We start from the raw sequence: 21,269 nt of genomic DNA, 5'->3' as shown, positions 1-21,269 counted from the left end.
GTATAACAATGGCATGCCAGTTATGTTGGAAAAGAAAGTTATTATCAACAAGAGATGCACACTGAAATATTTAAGAAGAAATAACATAATTAGTAGCATTTGATTTACAAAAAAGAGGTGTGGGGGTAGACTGACCATGACTTGATACTACTGAAGCTGAGTTATGCATACATGAAGTTCTTCATATTATTCTCACTCTCTAGACAATTCTCATAATATAAAGTTTTTTGAAGAGCATCTATTTAGCCTAGAATATTGAATACATAACAAAAGATCCTCTGAAGTTCCATGATTCATCCTCCTTTGTATTATACAAATTAGATGAAAATCATGATACATATAGATTATGATAAGAATAATAATTGATAGTATGATAGTTGGAATCAGCCAAATTGGATTTTTCCCGAAAAATACCTAGAGGTCTAGCTAGAAGTGTTGGTAGTAAACAAAGTCCCTTAAGTTAGTCATGATCTACACTTTCTTATGTATTTCCCTTCTCTAACGTTCACATATTTCCTAGTAAAGTTAAAATATAAATTAGATTTTTTTATATCCTACAAATTTTAACTTTGGAAGGCTGTGGAAAACAGCTTACCCCAAATAACACTGCAAAGTGAATTTTATCCTGGTAATTTTAAAGCCAAGTATTTACCACAGTAGGAAATTATATATGTATTGTTTTCATAACTTCATAGTTCCCCATTCAAACTACAGCAATTATTAAATATTCCTGTTTGGAAAAAAATAAAAAGAATCTGTCCTCCGTTCTCATTTTCCCTGAAAAGTTCTCCAAAACTACTACAGCCTCTAACTCAATGAGAAAGACTTTTTCTCCTGTTTCATTCTTACTTATGTGACATTTCACACTCCTAATTATCCTGCTACCCTTCAAATCTTTATGTTACGTGTAGGATAACTGTACTTTCTCACAGGAATCTCTACTTCAAGCAGTACCAATTCAAATAACATCCAAATATATACCTACAGTTTGCCTATTTCTCCAAACTCAGATTAAAATTGCCCAACAGATTAAAACTGCCCAATGCATATATCTGGAGAAAACTCTAATTCAAAAAAATACATGCACCCCAGTGTTCACAGCAGCACTATTTACAAGAGCAAAGACACAGAAGCAACCTAAATGTCCATCAACAGATGACTGGATAAAGAAGTTGTGGTATACACATACATACATGCACGCGCATGCGCACGCGCACACACACACACACACACACACACACACACACACACACACACACAATGGAGTGCTACTCAGCCATAAAAAAGAATGAAATAATGCCATTCACGGCAACATGGATGGACCTAGAGATTATCATACTAAATGATGTAAATCAGACAAAGAAAGACAAATATATGATATCACCTATATGTGGAATCTAAAAAAATGACACAACTTATTTACAAAACAGAAAGAGACTCACAGACATAGAAAACAAACTTATGATTACAAGAGGGGAAGAGGGGTAAGAGGAGGGGAAGGATAAATCAGGAGTTTGGGATTAGCAGATATAAACTACTAAATATAAAACAGATAAACCACAAGCTCATACTGTACAGCATAGGGAACTATATTCAATAGCTTGTAATAACCTATAATGAAAAAGAATAAATATTTATGTAAAACTCAACCACAATGTTGTACACCAGAAACTAACACATTGTAAATCAACTATACTTCAATAAAATTTTTTAAATAAAAAAAATTGTCCAGATACTTCAATATACTACCATCACTTCACTGTCTCAAGCCAAATTAATTTTATTTCTAAATCAAAATCTTCCCTAAATTTCCCATTTTTCTTCTCCCTGACATTAAAATTCAAAATGTCTCTTTTGACCCCCTTTCCATTGTTGACATTAAGGCCTGTCAGTTTTTTCCTTCACAACATTTTATAGCTTTCCTTTTCCTTCCCGCTGCCACCTCCTGAGTTGAGGATCTCATAATCACGTAATTCGATAACTTAAATACTTTTTAATTTACTTTTACTATCAGTGTCTCTACTCTTTTAATACACTGACCACCACTGCCAAATTAATTTTCCTTAACTATCACTCTACTTATCCAATCACCAAGTTAGCAAAACAAAAACAAAATGTTCACCAGGGTTTTGAAATGAAATCAAAACTCATCTGCTTGCTATTCAAGGTCCTTCATAATCTAAAACCAATTTATATTCTGTTTTACCTCTTGTAGTCCATAAGCAAACACTCCCTAGAGCTCAATTTGTGCTACTCAAAAAATTCTCAGCAGCAGTAAAGAATCACCTCCTTAGCCCAAAATACCCTCTTCCATGAAGGCTCTCTAGACATCACAGATATTCTTTCTTTAACTTTCACAGCACTTAACTCTATATACAGCTTACTGTATTTCAATCTTGTACTAACTCTTTAAACTGTTCTACCAGCTTACCTTGACTAAAAATTCCTTCAGAGCAAAATCAGGTCTAATTTTACTGAAGCATCTTTTGCGTATCTCCCCCAATGTCAATAGTAAATTTTATTCATGATTAATGAATCATCTTCCTTTTAATTCAAGTGGTAGTTTTTCCTTGTTTTGCTATGAACAATTCTGTACACTTTTTAGTGGTTATGTATGTTTAGCAACCAATAATTTTTAAAAAATCTTTTTAATAAACTCAGAGAAAACCAACATTTAAGAACTTATTACGTACTGGGCACAGTTGGGCACTTTATCTCATTTAATCCTCACAAAAACGTAGTAGTTAGCATTTATTATAGGCAAAAAAAACTGGAGCATGGAGATTAAATTTCTCTACCTTCTGTTGGTCCTTGCCATGTCCTCTCCAAATCAATCCAAGTCACTTTTTCTAAGCTGCTTAACCCTTTACTCTACTGATCGTTCGTTTTGTGTATTAAAGGCTCTGGCCTGGGTATTATTCTGGTGTTAGGGGTACAGAAGCTAAAAAATAGCTTATCTGCCCTCACGACTCCACCGCGCAGACAGGGGTAGACTCCCGCCTAACGAAAGGGAAATGCCGCGTCAGAAGCTCATGCTGCCTGCGGCCAAACGGGCAACACCAAAACCCCGTTTCCTCAAACCAACATTCTTCCACCCTCTTCAATATTTTTCTTAAACTCCTTCACTTCTTACGCCACTCAAGTACTCCCCACTTTCTCGTGGTCTTCAAAAGAGGATCGGGTTTTCCTTCCCCAGCACTGAGAGATGGAAAAAAGATACCTTGGATATCATCCTTACCCAGTCTTTTCTGCAGACCCTGATGGCCCCTTCCACCTCCCTTTCTCCTTTTCTTTGTCTTTTTTGGTTCCGGGCGCAGCGGTCGAGTCGTCCTCGAACACGCTGAAGAGCTCATCCCCGAAAGCGTCCGCCATCTTCCGGAGCTGTGAGACCTAATCTCCCTCCTACCCACGATGCTCCGCGACCGCACCGCCAGTGACGCCAAAGGAAGCCTCAACAGGGGCCCGTGGGAGACAAAATTAGTCAAATCACACGGCGGCCGAGGGTTCTTCCTTCCCTTCTTTTTCTCCTCCGATCTTTTCTTTTCTCTCCAAACATTAGTAGATGGGCAGCTCCGTGGCTAAAGAGAGTATGCAGCAAGGATGCCGGCACACAGCAGACACCTACAGGGACGGTGAGAAGGCGGGACCTTGGTGATCTGGACCAATTGCGAAGCTGCGGTCTTCTAGGCCCGAGAAGCCCGGATGGAGGACGCGCGGTGGCGGCGTGGGACCCGGGGAATGTGAAGCGCTCTAGGAAGCGGTGCGGGAGCTGTTCCGGGACTTGGACTTGGAGGAATCTTCTGCCGTAGCTCCAACATGGGCAAGAACAAGAAACATAAGGCGCCGGGGGCTGCGGCTGTCCGGGCCGCCGTCTCTGCTTCCAGAGCCAAATCCGCCGAGGCAGGAGCTGCCGGGGAGGCCCAAAACAAGAAGCCTGTGGCCAGGCCGTCCCCCGCTGCCTCTGCCAGCACCAGGGAGCCCAGAGTCAAGCAAGGTACGAGCGGTCGGCCCCGGGCTCTCTCTCGAGCCGGTGGCTGCTAGTTCGAGGGAGAAGCCTTCGCACCTGGGCGGACCCTTAAAATTTGTATCTCCCACACCTGAAGCCGCTGGGTAGCATTGTTTAAATAAGTGTAAGCTGTTTGGGCCTCCAGGGTTCCGACCGTAAACCTGTTTTAGACTGGCCTCTGGCACCCAACCTCCACTTTTTCTCCTGAAAAGAAAACGAAAATTGCATTAGCTCCTGTTTTAGCAGGGATCAATTCTGAGCCATCATCTAAACTAGCAAGGTGAATGCAGAGTAGTGTATGGAGTTATTAACCTGCTGGAGCCAGACGCATTTTCTATCTGCTCCTCAGACAATTTCAGCCACGATGTAGTGTTTCCGCGTGTTATGGAAAAAACAGTACTTAAGAATTTCAGCACTTACAGACCGAATATAGGTATAATCTATTGTAAAATTATCAGCGGTCTTTACTGCAGCAGTGCACTTTTGCTTACTGTGCAGTGTGGTTTAATAACGAGGAGATTGCAGATTCCGGCTGCAGATGAACAGGACACTATAACAGCAGATTTCAAAAGATGAACAGTTACAGCTGTTTTGTTCTGCTTAACTTGTTAGCTTGTAGTTCTTACTGAAATATGCGTCTAACAAATATTTATTGAAAACCCACTGTGTATCTGGCATGATGTTAGGGATGGGATAAGAAAAATAGACAAATTATGTCTCCTGGAGTTTGCCCGTCTAATGGCAGACACAGGCATTCAGTAATTACACAAACATTGTTTTATGATTGATAAGTGCCACAAAGAAAAACTAAGGAAGAAAATTTAACAGGGTAATCTGATTTTTGCTGGGGAGAAGAGGGGTCATGGATGGTTGTTTTGAGAAAGTGACGGTTAAGCTGAGATCTAGAGGACGAATAGGTGTCAACTCTGTAAAAATGGAGGAAATAGTATTCCTGGCAGAGGTAAGGCACACCATATGCAAAAATCTTGAGTCAGGTAACAGCATGGACCTTTGAGATACTCAGAATGTAAGCATTGCCTAAGGAAGAGAGATGAGACTGAAGAAGTAGGCAGGTAACAAACCTTCAACTAGAAGTTACATAATAATTCTTTGTCATGCAACTTACTGTTATGTTTTAACTTTTACTCTGTGAATCAGTCTCTTTCTGACTCTCCCTTTGTCTTTTCCTGATATTTCTTTGAATTCTTTGAACTTTCTAATAGTCATATTTTGTGTTCTTTGACTTCCCAATACCCTAGCCCCAAAATATGGCCATTACCAAAGATGTCAGTCGGTGACAATATGGTCACCTCTCTTCAGCCCTTCTAGGAGAGTTCATCTACTTCCTTTACTTCTTCTGTCTTTTCCTTTGTAGATGACTTCTCAATCAACATGTCCAGTCTTGGTCTCTAGTCCAAGCTCAAGTGAGCCATTTCTACATTTACTTGGACTTTTGGCCCTATTTTGCAAGCATCTCAAATGTAACATTGGCTAATACTAACTACAGTTCTCCCCCAAACTAGTTTTTCCTCTGACTTCTTTGTTTCTGTCTTTACATATTCCTCTTTATCCAATGTCAATAGTTATTTTGCCTTCCTTTCTTCTTCATATCCAATCTGTTGTCAAGCTTTGTGCAGTCTTCACTTATTTATCTTCCATGTATACTCTTTTCAATTTTGGTTTATACTGTTCACACTTCAGTCTAGGCACTCATGAATTTCTGGAGTACTAACACAGCCTTCTCATGGGTCTCCCTAGCTGTGCCCTTTTTTCCTCCTCCAGTCCTGCATAAAGCATCAGATTGATCTTTCAGAACCACTATTTTGATCATTATCACTTACTGGTTTTTCTCAGCATCCTTACTGACTTTGTCATAAAATACAAACCATGTAGCTAGTATCTAAACTTTCCTTTTTAGCCTTTTTACTAGTTCCTGTATTCAGCTAAGTCTGGTGTATTTTTACTGCTCCAAATACAGCTGTTGGCTTTCTGCCTCCTTATGTTTATTCTTGCTGTTTTCTCTTATTGGAATGCCATCTGTCCCTAATACTATCTACCAAAATCCTATAATACCCACCCCAGATGTCAACTACTTTTTGAATTCTTCCTGTATCCACAGTTCATGTATCATTGTTGTTTGAATCATTCTTTTTGATATTTAAATATTGACTATTGTATGATATGGTATTTGGTATTAGATTTTGCCTATGTGAGGAATTATACATTTTACTTATCTTACAAAATTTTAGGAGGTAGGAACAGTTTCATGGATATGTATTAATATACCTCAGTATTTACTCAAGTGCTATGAATATAGTCATTCAAAAAATTTCTTGGATTAGTGACGAGGAAAAATTCAGAGGAATTATTAAGACCAAGAAATCAAGAAAGAGAAAATGAGAGGTTATCTACCAAATTTGTAGGAATTTTTTATAACCATGAATCAGTATATATAGCAGTATAAATAAAACATAACAAGATTGACACTTGATTTTGTTTTCTTTTTCCTGTTTGGTTTTTTTATATGACATATAATAGGCCTACTTTGAAAAAAAATGGAGAAGTACACAAAAAAACATTATCTCTGAACTCTGTTGCTCCTAATGTAAATATAATTGTTTAATCCATCTCTCTCTGTCTTCTCAAACAATTGCAGGATTGTGCATAGAGTACTTTCTCAAAATTGAACTCCTGTCTAGAGGTAGAAAATGACTAGTGCCACAAAATGGCTGTTGGCACAACTCTGAGTAATCTTCCACTCCTGTCTTTTCATTTTGTTTGTTCATCAAATAATTCTTGAAGAGCTGCTGTGTACCAGGCAAGATTTTAGGCGCTGGGGATACCACAGAACAAAACAGACTGAGATCACTGCTTTCAAGAAGCCTACATTATTTGGGGCTGGTGGAGGGTGCTTACAGCCATAAGGCTTGTGTTTGTGAAAATCCTTAAATCTAGTTGAGACTTAAAATCTTAAGAGGAAAATAAGACTAGGGGACTGATGTCATGAATAAACTCATTAAAAACCATTGTAAATATTTTTAAGGTCACCAAAATAAAACAGAAAAGGTGCATAAAGGTTAGAAAACAGTGACTTGATAAAGAATAAATTGGGCGGTGTGGTTTGGTCTGTTTTAGTTTAGAACAGAGATGGCTTTTCTGAGGAAAATCTGCTGAGGTTATTGGAAGCAACCAGCTCTTCTATCTGGAGACAGAACGTTTGAGGCTTAGGAAACAAGAGCAAAAGCTCTAAGATGGAAACAAGCTTGGCATGGTACAGGAAGACAAGAAGAAATGTATGGGTGGAGTGAGAGAAGGGGCTGGTGGTGGTGTTAGATGGGAGAAAGACCTTAGCAAGGGGACTAGTCAGGTAGTTCTGGCAGTACAGCCTTCCTCACCAACCTTAGAATATATCAGCTCACTCTCATTTATTCTCTAGATACCCTGTCCTTCCCCTTTATAGCCTATTTGGATAATTACCTGCTTAGTTACTCCACCAGTGTATGAGCTCCATGAGGATAAGGAATGGGTCTTATTTATCCCTGATTGGGTCCCTTGGCTGGTTTTGATCCCCTTTGCAGATGTGTGCTGTTGGTCAGAGGGAGTCAGGGTGCCTCAGTGCACTTAGCAGCAGCACCTCAATGTGAATGTCTTAGTGATACTGGGCCTTTATAATCACTATGATGTAAAATGCAATACAATATAAAAGGAATATGTTCTAAAAGAAAGAGTATTAGGCAATGAGAAGTAGATTCTGGTTGATGCTTTTTTTTTATTGGCTGAGTCATGTTGAGGAAATCACGTGGTTTTTCTTTGCTTCAACTTTAATGTAATAAATATTTTTGAGAGCCAGTTATATGTGATGCATTGTTTCATGAACTGTCATTATAAAATTTAAATCTTTAGTGCTTTTGCCTTGGAGATACATACTGCACACCTCCTTATTTCCAGTAACTCCCTCCATCTCAAACAGAAAACCGAAACTTACAGAGAAAAGTCTCTAAGCAGCAAGAAAGATAGCTGTCATAAATCTTATGCACACTACTTGGCAAAAAGAATGGGAACCATCGTTGTTCCATGGCCTATTGACTTAGAATTGTATTTGAAAATAAGGTTGCTAATTTACAAGTTTCATTAACTGTTTTCTTGTGGTACCTTTACTTTTCCCTAGGTAACAGATTAGAATCTAGGGGTGAGGAGCTATTAGGTTAGCATTCTGAAAGTTGGCAGCTGACAGGAGACCAAGAATCACCAAATAGAAAATTAGAGCAGCCTCAGAGAATTGAGTAGCCTCGGCAATCTTCTCAGCATGGTCATAGATACTCATAATAAGTAATGCATCATGAAAGGCTTTGAATTTTGCTTACTGTAATATATATTATGGCAGGAAATGTAAATACAATTTACAAGGATTTACATCAAATTATTTTTAAAACGCATTTGAAATTCTAGAGTTTTTGTTCATGCTGATTAAAAATCTTAAATGAACATGTTTTAGGAAGAATTTGAAAAATGAAAGGGCCTTACTGGTTTACTTGATTTAAATGGTGATATCTCTGTGGCAAGATCTCATTGCTTCAGTTCCTCAGAGTATTGATTAAAATGAGAATACACCATTTTTAGAGGCCCTGATTGACACCCAGTGAATGTGCAGCAGTGTGTGTGTTCATTCTCCTGATGTTCTGGGAACTTAGATCTTTTATTTGCCCTCTACAAGTCTGCAGTGTAAGCTGACCTCAAGGAGGTAATATGGTTGGACCTCTTAAGTGGTTGGAGACAAATGAGAGCTGACTGCAATCTTTAATTCACTAATTAAAAAAAATAAAACCGAAAAAAGATTATTAAAGGAATTTACAATCTTACACATCAATCTTGAACTGTTTTTCAGTATAATCTTGGTAATGAAATGTTCATCAGTCTGTACCTTTTCAAAAAGGATTATAATTTGGCCCTTCTGTGGGTTTAGGGACTTCTAAAACTCTATAATTAGTGTGCTAAATTTGTGAATGAATTTACTACAATGGGTAAGACCCTCAGAAATGGTTAAAGACTACTACATATATTTTTCTTTATGACCATTGGCATGGGTTTAGAGCAAGGTTACTGAAATTAAGGTAAAGTCTGAGACTAAAAGATGAGGAAACTAACCATACTATACCAGAATTGTTATTATCTTTTAACATATTCTATAGGTAACTTTGAGTACCTCCTTAACTATAGCACAGAAGTAATTCAGGGAACCACAAATATCCCTAGTTCAGACTGCTCAGATGTAAATAGTTATTCTCAAAAACTTTGGTTTTTCTTTCTAAATGCTTCATTAAGTAGCATCTTAAAAAGAACAACCCAATATAAGTCCTTGACTTTTAAAATCATAATAAGCAACTTTTAAATTTAATGTTTACGTTTCTCTCTTAAAATGAAAAAAAAAATCCTTATTTTAAGATTTATAAAAGCAGGGTGACTAGGTTCTATATGATTCTAGGATTATTTTTATATAGCAGTGGTTCTTAAAGTGCACTCAGGGTATCCTGGGGAATTCTTGAGACCTTTCTAGCAGAGGCTTAATGAGATCAAACTATGTTTTTAATCTAAAATGTTATTTGCCATTTTTATGCTAATTTTCTTACTAATGTATTGTGACTACATGATGTGGGGTATTACAGAAGATTGAATGCAGAAGTTAGACATTAAGAGATTTGCAAAAATAAAACTTCTTTTGTTTTGGAAAATATACGAATTCATAAAAAGTATTAACATGTAGTGGGTTTATTATTTTTAATGAATTAATGAATTTTATAAAATTTCCCATTAATTTATAATTTGATAAATATTAAATTATAACCCACATAAACAAAAATAATTGTAGATGTTCAATAATTTTTAAAGAGTAAGGAAATCATGAGACCAAAGGTTTGAAAATAAATTTATTCCTTCCTGGTTATTCATTGTTAGACGACTGCTGGTATATAGCATTTCTGTAGATGGGAAGAGACTTGGCAACTATAGTGAGTTGAGTAGTGCCCCCCAGCAGTTCGTGTCCACCTGGAACCTCAGAATGTGATCTTATTTGGAAATAAGATCTTTGTATGAGGACCTTGATCTAAAATCATCCTGGACATAGGGACCTAAATCCAATGACTATTACCCAGAGAAAGGAGAGGGAGATTTGGACACAGAGAAGGCCATGTGAAGACTCATTTTAAGAAGGAAACAGACAAGCCAGACAACACCTTGGGTTACCAGAAGCCAGGAGATGCAAGAAAGGATTCTTGTCTAGAGCCTTCAGAGGGAGTATGGTCCTATTGACACCTTGATTTTAGTCTTCTGGCCTCCAGAATTGTGAGAGAGTATTTCTGTTATGGTCAGCCACCAAGGTTTGTGGTAATTTGTTACAGCAGCCTTGGAAACAAATATAGCAACCTTGTACTTAATGGAAGAGGATGATAGGGACTCCCACCTCCTTTTTGCCTTAGGAGGAATACTTTCTCTTCAAAATTACCCATCTACTCTGCCAGGAATCAAATATTCTCTGAGAGGTCTTACTTCAGCCAAGTGCCAGGCAGAAAAGCATCCAATTTTTAAATACATGGAGGTAAATTTAATCTACAAGATAAACAGGCATTTGTACTTTATAAGAAACTGGTTAACCTAGAGAGTGCTAAGTGGTAAAATGTTTTCCAAAATTTAGAGGGAAGATTGCTGACTTTTAGATTGAGTTATTTGGTGAAATGGGAAAGAGAGAGCTGAAATCAAATATTTAATATTTAGCAATTTTTAGAGGAAAATAGTGTGATGTGTATGGGTATTAACCATTAAATTGCCTTGACTATTTATTGTCTGTGATATACAGGTCCGAAAATTTATAGTTTTAATTCCGCAAATGATTCTGGTGGTCCTGCAAATCTGGATAAATCTATTTTGAAAGTGAGTACCAAGATCTTGAGTCATTTCAAGAAATATTACCTTAAAAAAAGAAAAATATTATATTCTTAAATGTAAGCAAGTGATGAGGTGTTTTGAATTTTTGTAAGTAGTGCAATAATTGCTCATCTGTACTAAATAGATGTAAATCATACACATCTGTTGAGAGCCTATAAGAAATTAAGAAAGAAATGGATAAGGTCCAGACTTCTGAGTGTATCATACACACCCTTTCATATCTGACTTAGTATACCTTTCTAGCCTCTTCTCCACTTAAAATTTTAGTTCACATCTCATTGTTCCCCCAAATTGCTAACACACCAGGTTGATTTTACTGGTGGTTCCATCAGCACTTCTTGTATCTTTTTAAATAATTACCATGCTGGGTTACAATTTATCTTTTTATACATGTGTCCTGTGCTAGACTGAATTCCTGAAGTATATTTTTGTGCTTTGGTCATAGTGGGCATTGAGTAAAGATGTAATCGAAAAGGAAGGTATTCCTGTGGATAGATGTTTGTGTAATGTTAGGTTAAATATATGGAAACAGCAGAAGATAGAATGGCTAGTAGGAGAAAAATAGGGAACAAACTCTGGAAGCCAAAATAATTTGTGTAACTTAACTATTAAAATTTATATAGCTTTACTTTTACTTGATATACCCCTTTTTAGTGTAGTATCCATTCCTTCAGGCTGTATGCTTGGGCTGGCTTATATTAAGGCAAATTTCTGGATTCTGTCCCCAAGGATTCTGATTCAGTATATTGGGATAGAGCTTAGAAATCTATGTGGTAACAGTCTAAAGGGTGGTCCACAGACAGTGTCTTGAGACATGGCTGCAAGAGATTTTATAAAAGGATTTTTTTTTTTGCCGCATGTTGTTGCTTTTTCCATATCCCATTTTTTCTTAAATATATGGTAGGCATGTGGTTCAGTAATGATACAACATATGATAATCACTATCTGATTAACTGAAATTCTGGTCTTAGTTGGCAGGGATATAGAAAACTGTGTGATTTGCTTCTAATTATTTCATTATTAAATGTTATTTTATAATTCAGCTTCTAATTGATATGACTTTTTGACTTCAACAGGTGGTAATTAATAACAAACTAGAGCAAAAAATTATTAGAGTGATCAATGAACATAAAAAGCAAAATAATGACAAGGGAGTGATTTCTGGAAGACTTACTGCCAAAAAATTACAGGTATTTTGCAAACTTTTTTTTAAGCTACTTATTTTTAGTGGAGCATTTTAAAGATAGCTCCACTTGTGAGATAAAATGACATTTTCAGTGTCCATTGAGATTTCATATTAATTCCATCTGCAAGAATGGGGAAGGAATTGTGCTAGATACAAGTGCACATATTAAAATGGTGATATGAAAAATAAGTTACATTCCTAAAATTATGCTGGACTTATGGTGGGCACTTTGCATACTTTTTCTCTGACATACAAATCCTGGGAAGTATTTTGCCCCACTTTTCAAATAAAGGAATTGAGGCTTGGAAAGGTTCCATGAATTATAGCCTGAGTTGTTAATTACTAAGTAGCAAAGTAAGCAGAGTCTGGATTTGAACCCATCCTGCCCAGCTCTAAAAATCATGCCTTAGAAAGTACATTAAAAAGCTTTATGTATGAACATGTTCACTGAAGCACTGCTTATAATTTAAAAAAAAAATCCTAAGTAGTGGTTACCAATAGGAAAATGTATAGATTATGATATTTCTACCCAGAGGAATATTATGTAACTATTAAAAGTGATGAACAGCTTTAAATAATTTGGGAAGGTGCTTATGTTATAATGTTGAGCGAAATTTGTTCTTACAAAATCATAGAAAAATGACTGAAAGGAAACTACATTGAATACTACAATGTAAACAGTATCTTGGTAGAGAGAATATGAGCAGCTTCTCCTGGTTCTTTTTTATTTCTGTAGTTCTCAAATTCTCAATACAGTGAGCACATTGAACTTTTGTAACTGGAAAATAAATATTTTTTACGTTTGTGTCAGTTTCTGGTTTAAAATTAATGGGAGAATAGCCTTATGAAATGAAAGGGGAAAAAAAGGACAGAATGATGTTTTTACGTTTTTCCTTTCATAGGATTTATATATGGCCTTGCAAGCATTTTCATTTAAGACTAAGGACATTGAAGATGCCATGACAAACACACTCTTACATGGAGGTGATCTTCATTCTGCCTTGGATTGGCTCTGTTTAAACCTTTCAGATGGTAAGCAGTATTGTCATAAAAGTCTTTCAGTTTATAAAACTTTTTGAAATAATTTCAGTATTTATGATATTTATATCAGGTTTTTGATTTGTACTTAAAATTTTTTTCACTGTTTTAATTTTATTTTTAGAATATTCTTATCTTTTTCTAATCTTTTCAGTATATTCTTCTTAGAGGTTGTGGTCTGTGCAAGAAGAAATTATTCTTTTGTGTGCTGCTTTCAGTTGTTGATAGCCATTTTGCAATGCACTTGAGACAGCAAATTCTCAAAGTTTGCCTATCTATAACCTGTCAGGTTGTGTATCCTTGTTTTGGTTTAAAAACTAGAGCTGTCTGCTTATGAATAAATAATATTTCATTAAGCAGAAGGTTTAGGTTGTAATCTTTGGCAAGAACCTGGAGTGCAAATTGTTTATATGGCTGGTTAAGGATACTACCACTTAGTATGACAGGCAGCCAAGGAGAGGGAAGTGTTAAGATTTTCTTATGAAGAAAATTTAGGAGTCTTAACCCATTGAGGGTGAAATAAATGGCGAAATAGAGATGTGCTGTTTGTCATCTGGTGAGTGTTCCCACTGGTTTGATGATAAAACTATGTTCTTCATAGTGTTTCTATTCTTAGAAGATGAGGGGTAGAAGAAAATTAAGTACTCTTTGCCTAGGCAAGGTTTATATGTATGTTTAATGAATATTTGTGTATTTTATGTATCATGTACATGTTTATTTTCATCCCAATTTCTCTTAAGATACACTTCCTGAGGGATTCAGTCAGGAATTTGAAGAGCAACAACCTAAAAGCAGGCCAAAATTCCAGTCTCCTCAAATACAAGCCACTGTTTCACTTCCACTGCAACCTAAAGCCAAAAAACAAGAGGGAGATCCTAAGATTAAGGTAATTTAAGAATTAAACATTCAGAGTTGTATAAAATCAGAATGATGCACATGCAGCAGTTCATAAGAGTATAATTACTAGGTTGCAGTAACATTTTTACTTACTGAAAGTGACTAATGGTTTGCCAAACTCTTCTATCACTGCCAGTTTCCGTTACCTATTGCTACATAACAAACCAGCCAAAAACGTTGTGGCTTACGGCAATAATTTATTTTCTAATGATTTTGCAGTCTGGGCTGGCTCAGCTAGGTAGTTCTTTTGTTCCATGAGGTATCTCCTCAGGCTGGAACATCCAAAATAATTTCGTTACTCACATGATTAGTGCCTCAGCTAGGGGCTAGCAAAGCATCTCTCTCTCTCCAGATGACTAGCTCAGGTTTCCTCTCATATGGTGATGTTGACATCTGGCTTCCTGGAACAAGTATCTTAAGATGATAAGCCCCAATGTACAAATTTTTATCAAGCTCTTGCTTGTATCACTCTTTTCTGAGGGGGAGGTAATTAGGTTTCTTCATTGATTTCTGCTTGGAGGAGGTACCAGAGATTGAACCCGGGACCTCTTGCGTGCTAAGCATGCTCTCTGCCACTTGAGCTATACCCTTCTCCCTTGCTTGTATCACTCTCGCTAATGTCCCATTGGTTGAAGCAAGTCATATGGCCAATTGAAAATCTGTGTGGAAGAGGATTACAGAAATGCATTAATGCTGGAAAGTGTACTTCAATTTCAGTAGGGCATTATTCTCAAATACTCTACATATCATAGAACATCTATGAACATGCATGAACCTAGCAGACATGCTAAATTAAATAAGCCAGTCATAGAAAGGCAAATACTGCATGACTTCACTTGTATGAAGTATCTAAAATAATCATATTCATAGAAACAGAGAATAGAATGGTAGTTACTTGGGGCTAAGGGGAGGATAGGCAAATGGGGAAATGTTGCTTAATGGTTATACAATTTCAGTTATGCAAGATGAATAAGTTCTAGAGAACTGCTGTGCAACATAGCGCCTAACAGTACAGTGCACTTTAGAATATGTTAAGAGACTAGATCTAATGTTAAGAATTCTTATCGGAGCTACCCCTCTGCCCAACCACCAAAATGCACACACACAAGAATACACAAAAATTTTTGGAGGTGTTGGATACGTTTAGTACCTTGATTGTAGTGATGGTATTACAAGTATATCCATGTGTCCGAACTCCTAAAGATGATGAGTTTATATATACATATAATAAATTAACATATTCTTATAATAATATATACATTAAATGTGCAGTTTTTAATGTGTCAGTCATACGTCAATAAACAAAACAAAACAACAATATCTATGGAAGCATCATCCCCACAAAATCACTGTTTTTAAGGAATAACACTAGTTTTTAACAGTTCCTTCTTTTATTTTTGCCTTTTTCTGTAAATGTATTCTTTGGATTATATGAATTTAGACTTATTAATGTAATGTTGAGTTAAGTTCATTTGTCCTTCACTGAACAGTAAAGAATGTGATTTTTTGAGGCATATGTGTCTCCTGTTTCTGAGTGTAAAGAAATTATAAAAGCAGTAACACTTGATGATAGTTTTGACACCTTTTTCTAATTTTGGTTTTTCAGATATTTGTTTTTTTCTTTCTAGCCAAAAAAGGAAGAAAAAAATTTGGAAGTAAATATGAAAGAATGGATTTTGAGGTACGCTGAACAACAAAATGAAGAGGAAAAAAGCGAGAACTCTAAAAGTTTAGAAGAGGAAAGATTTGACCCTGTGAGTAGAAATTTATATTGGGCTTCTAGCTGGATAATCCTAGCAAAATATTTAACTTTTCTGAGACTTAGCTTCCTCATTGGTAAATTGAAGAAATGCTTACCTGTTGGAGTTTATATGAAGATTAAACAAAATAACGCTTAGGGAAATACATTACACAGAATAACTGCCTAATAGATGTTAAGTGCATTCCTCTGTGTTTAAAGAGATCATCACCAAATATTTTTAAATGATTGTTATGTGTAAGGAATATGCTAAATTATTTGGATAATTTTTAAAAGCACATTCCTTTATAGAGGAAATCCATTACCTAGACAGAAAAAACCTAGATATCATAAGATAAACTAAAAATACAACGTTAAGGGAAAAAAGCAAGTTGTGGAAAGAAAATAATATAAAAGATATATCCGATAAAGGACTTCTGTCTAGAATTTATAAAGAAGTTTTAAAAGAACAACAGACACTTTACAAAAGCAGTTACATTGGTGGCCAATAAACATGTAAAAATAAGTTCAGTATTGCTAGTAATCAAGAGAAATGAAAACTGCAATGAAATACCACTGTGTATCTATCAGAATAGCTAAAATTAGAAAGGTAAATAATACCAAGTGTTGGGAGGATGTGGAGCAACTGGAACACTCATACTTTGTAAGAGTACGAAATGAAATGGTACAACCACTTGGAAGACTGGCACTTTCTTATGAAGTTAGACATACACTTGTCATATGATCTAACAATTTTATTCCTAGGTATTTACACAAGAAAAATGAAAATGTAAACAAAAAAAGACTTGTACACGGATGTTCCTAGCAACTTTATTTATAATAGCCAAACACTGCAAGCAAGCCTCAAAAACATTATATAAGGATGAAAGAAGCTAGGCACAAATGAGTACATACTGAACAATTTCATTATATTAAATTCCAGAGAAGTCATCTATGCAAAATCAATCTCTAGTGAGGGAAAGCAGATCATTGGTAGCCTGAGTCCAGGGATGTGGGAAGGAGATTGACTGTTAGACATGATGAGGAAACTTTTGGGTGTGAAGGCAGTGTTTTATATCTTGATTATAATGATGGTTATGTAGATGTATACATTTATCAAACACATTCACTTATACATTTAAAATGGGTACCTTTTATTATAAGTGAATCATACCTTTATAAAGTTGGTTTAGAAAGAAAAAAAGGAAGTTGCAGAACAAGCATACGTGGTCTAATGAACTCATTTGTGTAAAAGAAAAAAATATATATACATATATTTGCATTCTTATGTGCAGAAAGAAAACATCTGGAGAGATATACAAGAAGCTATTACTAGTTATTAGGACTGGGGTTGTTAGAGTGGGAGGGAGGCTTCTTTTTTTAATAATCTTCTGTATCCTTTAAGCTTTTTCAACCATGTGCCTGTATGGAAGTAGCATAAACAAAAAGAATTTAAGACAGTACAAGTCTTACTTTGAGGTTCAGAGAAGGAAGAGTTTTCTTCTCATTGGAGTATTAGGTCAGGACTTCATAGAAGAGAGGTGGGACTTGAAGGATATATGAAGTGTGCAAGGCAGCAAAAAATGGGAAGATGGTCCAGATGGATGAAATAGTGTGAATAAGGGTACAGAAGAAGAATTGTGCAAGGGGCCTTCGGGATTAAACAATAGATAGAGGGCAGAACATGTAGGTGAGTACTGGCAGATAGGAGTAAACAGGTAAGTTCAGCTGAGACTAGAAGATTTTGATGCCCAGAATATGAATTTGACAACTTTTCCTATTGATTGTGAAGAGTCGCTAGAAGTGTGGGGGCAGGTGACTGACAAGAATTTGACATTTTAGGTCAAATTTAGTACTGCTTGAGGTGGTTTGCAAAAGGTAGGCCATTTTGGTAGCTCCTGCACCTGCTCAGGTATGAAATAATAAGGTCCCAAATTGGAAATTAGAAGAAAAACAGTTAAAGCAAGAATCAATAGAAATTGGTGACTTACTGAATATAAAAGTTAAGCCAAAGACAGCAAGAGATTCATAGGTGAAGGGGTGGTGGTATCAATGCCACACATAGGAAAGATTGAAAGAATGAATATGATTTGGTTGAATTTGAGAAGATAGCTAACCCTTCTATCTGTTACACTGTATTGATGTTGACTTCTACACAAAATCGCCCCAGAATTCAGGTGGTTGTGCTTCTTTAGTGTCTCTTGCCTTCCTCTCAGCAGTTGTTTTAAATAGCAGCATTGCACATGCCCTGTTCTCCACCCTGGTGCTTTGATGCTTCTCATCTATTAACCTAACCTAAAGAAAAACACCAGTAATTTGAGTTCAGCTTTAAACTCTGTCCAGGTTTTGCTCAACAGAGTTAAATCCTTAAGTTTTATAACACCTGTTTTCCCCAGAGGCCATTTTTTTTTAATGCCCCTATCTTCCATAAGATAGAGATTATAGGAAAGTAACTTTCAGATAAGAATATTATTGTATTATTGTGTATACAATCCTTTAAATATGTATTTATAAAACGTATAAAAATTTAATTTTTCTTTTTACAGAAGTGAGCTCATACTTCTTTTTATTCTGTAGTTTGCTCTATGTAACATGTCAGGGAAGTTTCTCCATGTGGATCACCTTCATTCTTTTGCTACCTCATCTTTTTTACAGTGGCTGACTAGTTTTCTCTGTAGATATGTACCACACTTGATTTTCAATTTTCTTTTTCAGTCAGTACGGAGTAAACATCTATATACCTGCAAATCTGCACATTTGTATTATTTCTCTATGAAAAATTTCTAGAAGTAGATTTGTTGGTTCAAAGAATAAGATAAAAAGATCACAGGTTTTGATATAGTACACTGATGATAGATAAACTAATCTGGCCTTTTTATTTCTTTATCATCATCATCTTTGAAACAACAGAATGAAAGATACTTGCACCTTGCAGCAAAACTTCTGGATGCAAAGGAGCAAGCAGCTACTTGTAAACTAGAAAAAAACAAGCAAGGCCAAAAAGAGGCTCAAGAAAAAATAAGGAAATTTCAAAGAGGTAAACACATCAAAATTCTTAGATGTATAAATGTCTTTTCTTTATCAGCCTTTCTAGAATGGAGGTTGCCTCTTTTTTCCTAGTAATTTTTTCTAATAATTTTCCTAATAATTTATACTTGGGGTGGGCAAACTTTTTTTACAAGAAGCCAAATAGTAAATACTGTAGATTTTGCAATTTGTTATGATTACTCAGCTCTGCTGTCACAGCATAAAAGCAGCCATAGGCAGTACATAAAGAGAATGGTTACATTCTCATAAAACTTTATTTATGGATGCTGAAATTTCATATTTTTCACATGTCACCAAATATTTCCTCTTTTTGTCTTTTCAACCAGTTAAACATGCAAAAATCATTCTTAGCTCACAGGCCATACAGAAATAGGCAGTGGGGCTGGATTTGGCCTGTAGGCCATAGTTTATCAACCTCAGATGTATACATAAAATTCCATCTCCATTCAAGAAGGAGAGGTGAATACAATTCCATGAGTGTTTATTTCTAGTGAAGATGTTTTTCCAGGCCTTCTACATCTGTTAAATAATTTGTTTTAAAAATGTTAGTATATGATGTGAAAATAAATTGCCTCTGACTTCTAGCACAAATTCCTAGTAGGAAGTGTTGAATAATTGGCTATAGGAAGGAGGAATTTTTTTTTTTCAAAAACCAATCTGCAAAGTAACAAGGCATGAAAAATAAATATAAGCAAAAACAAAAACAAATAAGCATCATGGGTTTTTTTGATAGAAATGGAAACTTTAGAAGACCATCCAGTATTTAATCCAGCCATAAAGATTTCACATCAACAGAATGAAAGGAAGAAGCCTCCAGTAGCCGCAGAAGGGGAAAGTGCTTTGAACTTTAATTTATTTGAAAAATCTACAGCTGCTCCTGAAGAAGAGAAAGGTAAAATGAAGGAAAAGTGTTCCAGGGCATAAAATGTAAATAATAAAATGTCAAGGAGTGTATAATTGAGAAATTATATTACTTTGTATTCTGGCAAACTACATAAGATAGCAGTAGAGTTGTGCTTCCACACACTGTCTTGGAAAAGTAATAATTATGATAACTTATGGTGATTACAAATATCTTGCTTCAGCCTCATCTCTCTCCAGCCCATCTTCCAAACTCCTGCCAGAATTATCTTTTCATAACACAGATCTAAATGTAAGTTTCCTGTGAAAAACTTTAATCAGTAACAAGTTCAAATCCTGTATCATGGCATTGAAGATCCTTTGCATTCTGCCACAGTCTACCTCTCTACTTTGTTCTCCAAGCTATGTACCACAGCCACATCATTCTTTAAAACATATGCTCCATGACTTTGCTCATCCTGTTATCCCCTTCTTGGTCAACCTTTCCCTTGCTTAGAGGCTCAAATCAAACAGCACCTCTTCTTTAAACCTTCCCTGATTCCTGCTGTACCACCAGAGGTGTGTAAATGTTCTCTTCTTTGTGCTTCTAAGTAAATTACTGATTTAGCTAGTGTATTTATCAGTCTGTAATATAGTTAGTTGAGTCCCACACTAAATTGTCAGTTCTTATTCTTTCCATAAATATTTATTGAATTTTTATTGTTCACAGTGTCAGTTACTAAAAAAAAACTTAGTTTTTGCCCTCTTCAAGTACACAGTCTAGGAGGAAAGGTAAACTTTAAATATACACAAATACATTATTACAAATTGTGATCTGTGCTATCAAAGAAAGAAAACTGGCTTCTATCAATAGAGATAACAAGAGCGCCTAATTTAGATGAGGGAAACCTGATACCTTGCTTTGACATCTGACAGATGATTAGGTGTTTGGCTGGTAATAAGCTGGTGGAAAGAACCTTCTAAGGAAAGGGACAGTACATTGGAAGTGTAAGGTGGAAAAAAGCTTAGCGCATCACTATTCAACAGAACACTATGATGGGAATGTTCTACATCTGCATTATCCCATGTGGTAGCTGCTAGCCAAATATGAGTAAACTGCCCCTTGAACAATGCAGGGGTTAGGGGCACTGTGCAGTCAAAAATCTGCATATAACGTTTGACTTCCCCAGAACTTAACTGCTAATGGCCTACTATTGGCTGGAAGCCTTACTGATAACACAGACAGCTGATTAACACATATTTTGTATGTTTTATGTATTATATACTGTATTCTTACAATAAAGTAAGCTAGAAAAAAGAAAATGTTAAGAAAAATCATGAGAAAATACATTTACAGTACTGTTCTGTATTGATTCCATGAGTTTACGTCATCTGTTTACAAGAGGAATCATCTGTCAGTACCTATATCAACATTGTACAAAACACTGTAGGTGCTATATGTATTACTAACACTAGACATCAAAAATGAAAGGATAAGGTGAAAAAGAAATTCTTACTTGTTTATAGGTACAATAATTCATGCATTGATAACAAAGAAGTAGCTTTAATGATAGGCT

General features: G+C 35.9%; 2 protein-coding genes across 5 annotated transcripts in view; one reads left to right on the top strand and one right to left on the bottom strand.

The window, feature by feature from the left end:
* The window catches only part of MTREX (Mtr4 exosome RNA helicase), an 87,875-nt gene extending 84,323 nt beyond the window's left edge, over nt 1-3,552 (bottom strand). For 2 of the 3 annotated variants that reach the window (XR_004316819.1, XM_006185932.2), the window contains exon 1: nt 3,239-3,552. Coding sequence is in view for 1 of the 3 variants with exons in the window: in XM_006185932.2 (XP_006185994.1) it covers nt 3,239-3,372 (134 nt within the window). In the remaining 2 variants the exon portion in view is untranslated. The remainder of the gene's footprint in view (nt 1-3,238) is intronic. The other variant, XR_004316820.1, reaches the window with a different exon arrangement.
* DHX29 (DExH-box helicase 29) overlaps nt 3,446-21,269 on the top strand; it is a 44,812-nt gene continuing 26,988 nt past the window's right edge. The window contains exons 1-8 of one of the 2 annotated variants that reach the window (XM_006185934.3): nt 3,446-3,994; nt 10,857-10,930; nt 12,022-12,135; nt 13,034-13,163; nt 13,910-14,055; nt 15,695-15,820; nt 18,715-18,841; nt 19,586-19,744. In XM_006185934.3, the coding sequence (XP_006185996.1) occupies nt 3,817-3,994; nt 10,857-10,930; nt 12,022-12,135; nt 13,034-13,163; nt 13,910-14,055; nt 15,695-15,820; nt 18,715-18,841; nt 19,586-19,744 (1,054 nt within the window). In that variant the 5' untranslated portion in view covers nt 3,446-3,816. The remainder of the gene's footprint in view (nt 3,995-10,856; nt 10,931-12,021; nt 12,136-13,033; nt 13,164-13,909; nt 14,056-15,694; nt 15,821-18,714; nt 18,842-19,585; nt 19,745-21,269) is intronic. The other variant, XM_032472254.1, reaches the window with a different exon arrangement.

The sequence above is a fragment of the Camelus ferus genome, chromosome 3, assembly GCF_009834535.1.
Source record: "Camelus ferus isolate YT-003-E chromosome 3, BCGSAC_Cfer_1.0, whole genome shotgun sequence".
In the NCBI taxonomy this organism is placed as follows: domain Eukaryota; kingdom Metazoa; phylum Chordata; class Mammalia; order Artiodactyla; family Camelidae; genus Camelus; species Camelus ferus.
This window is presented reverse-complemented; position numbering and strand designations above follow the sequence as displayed.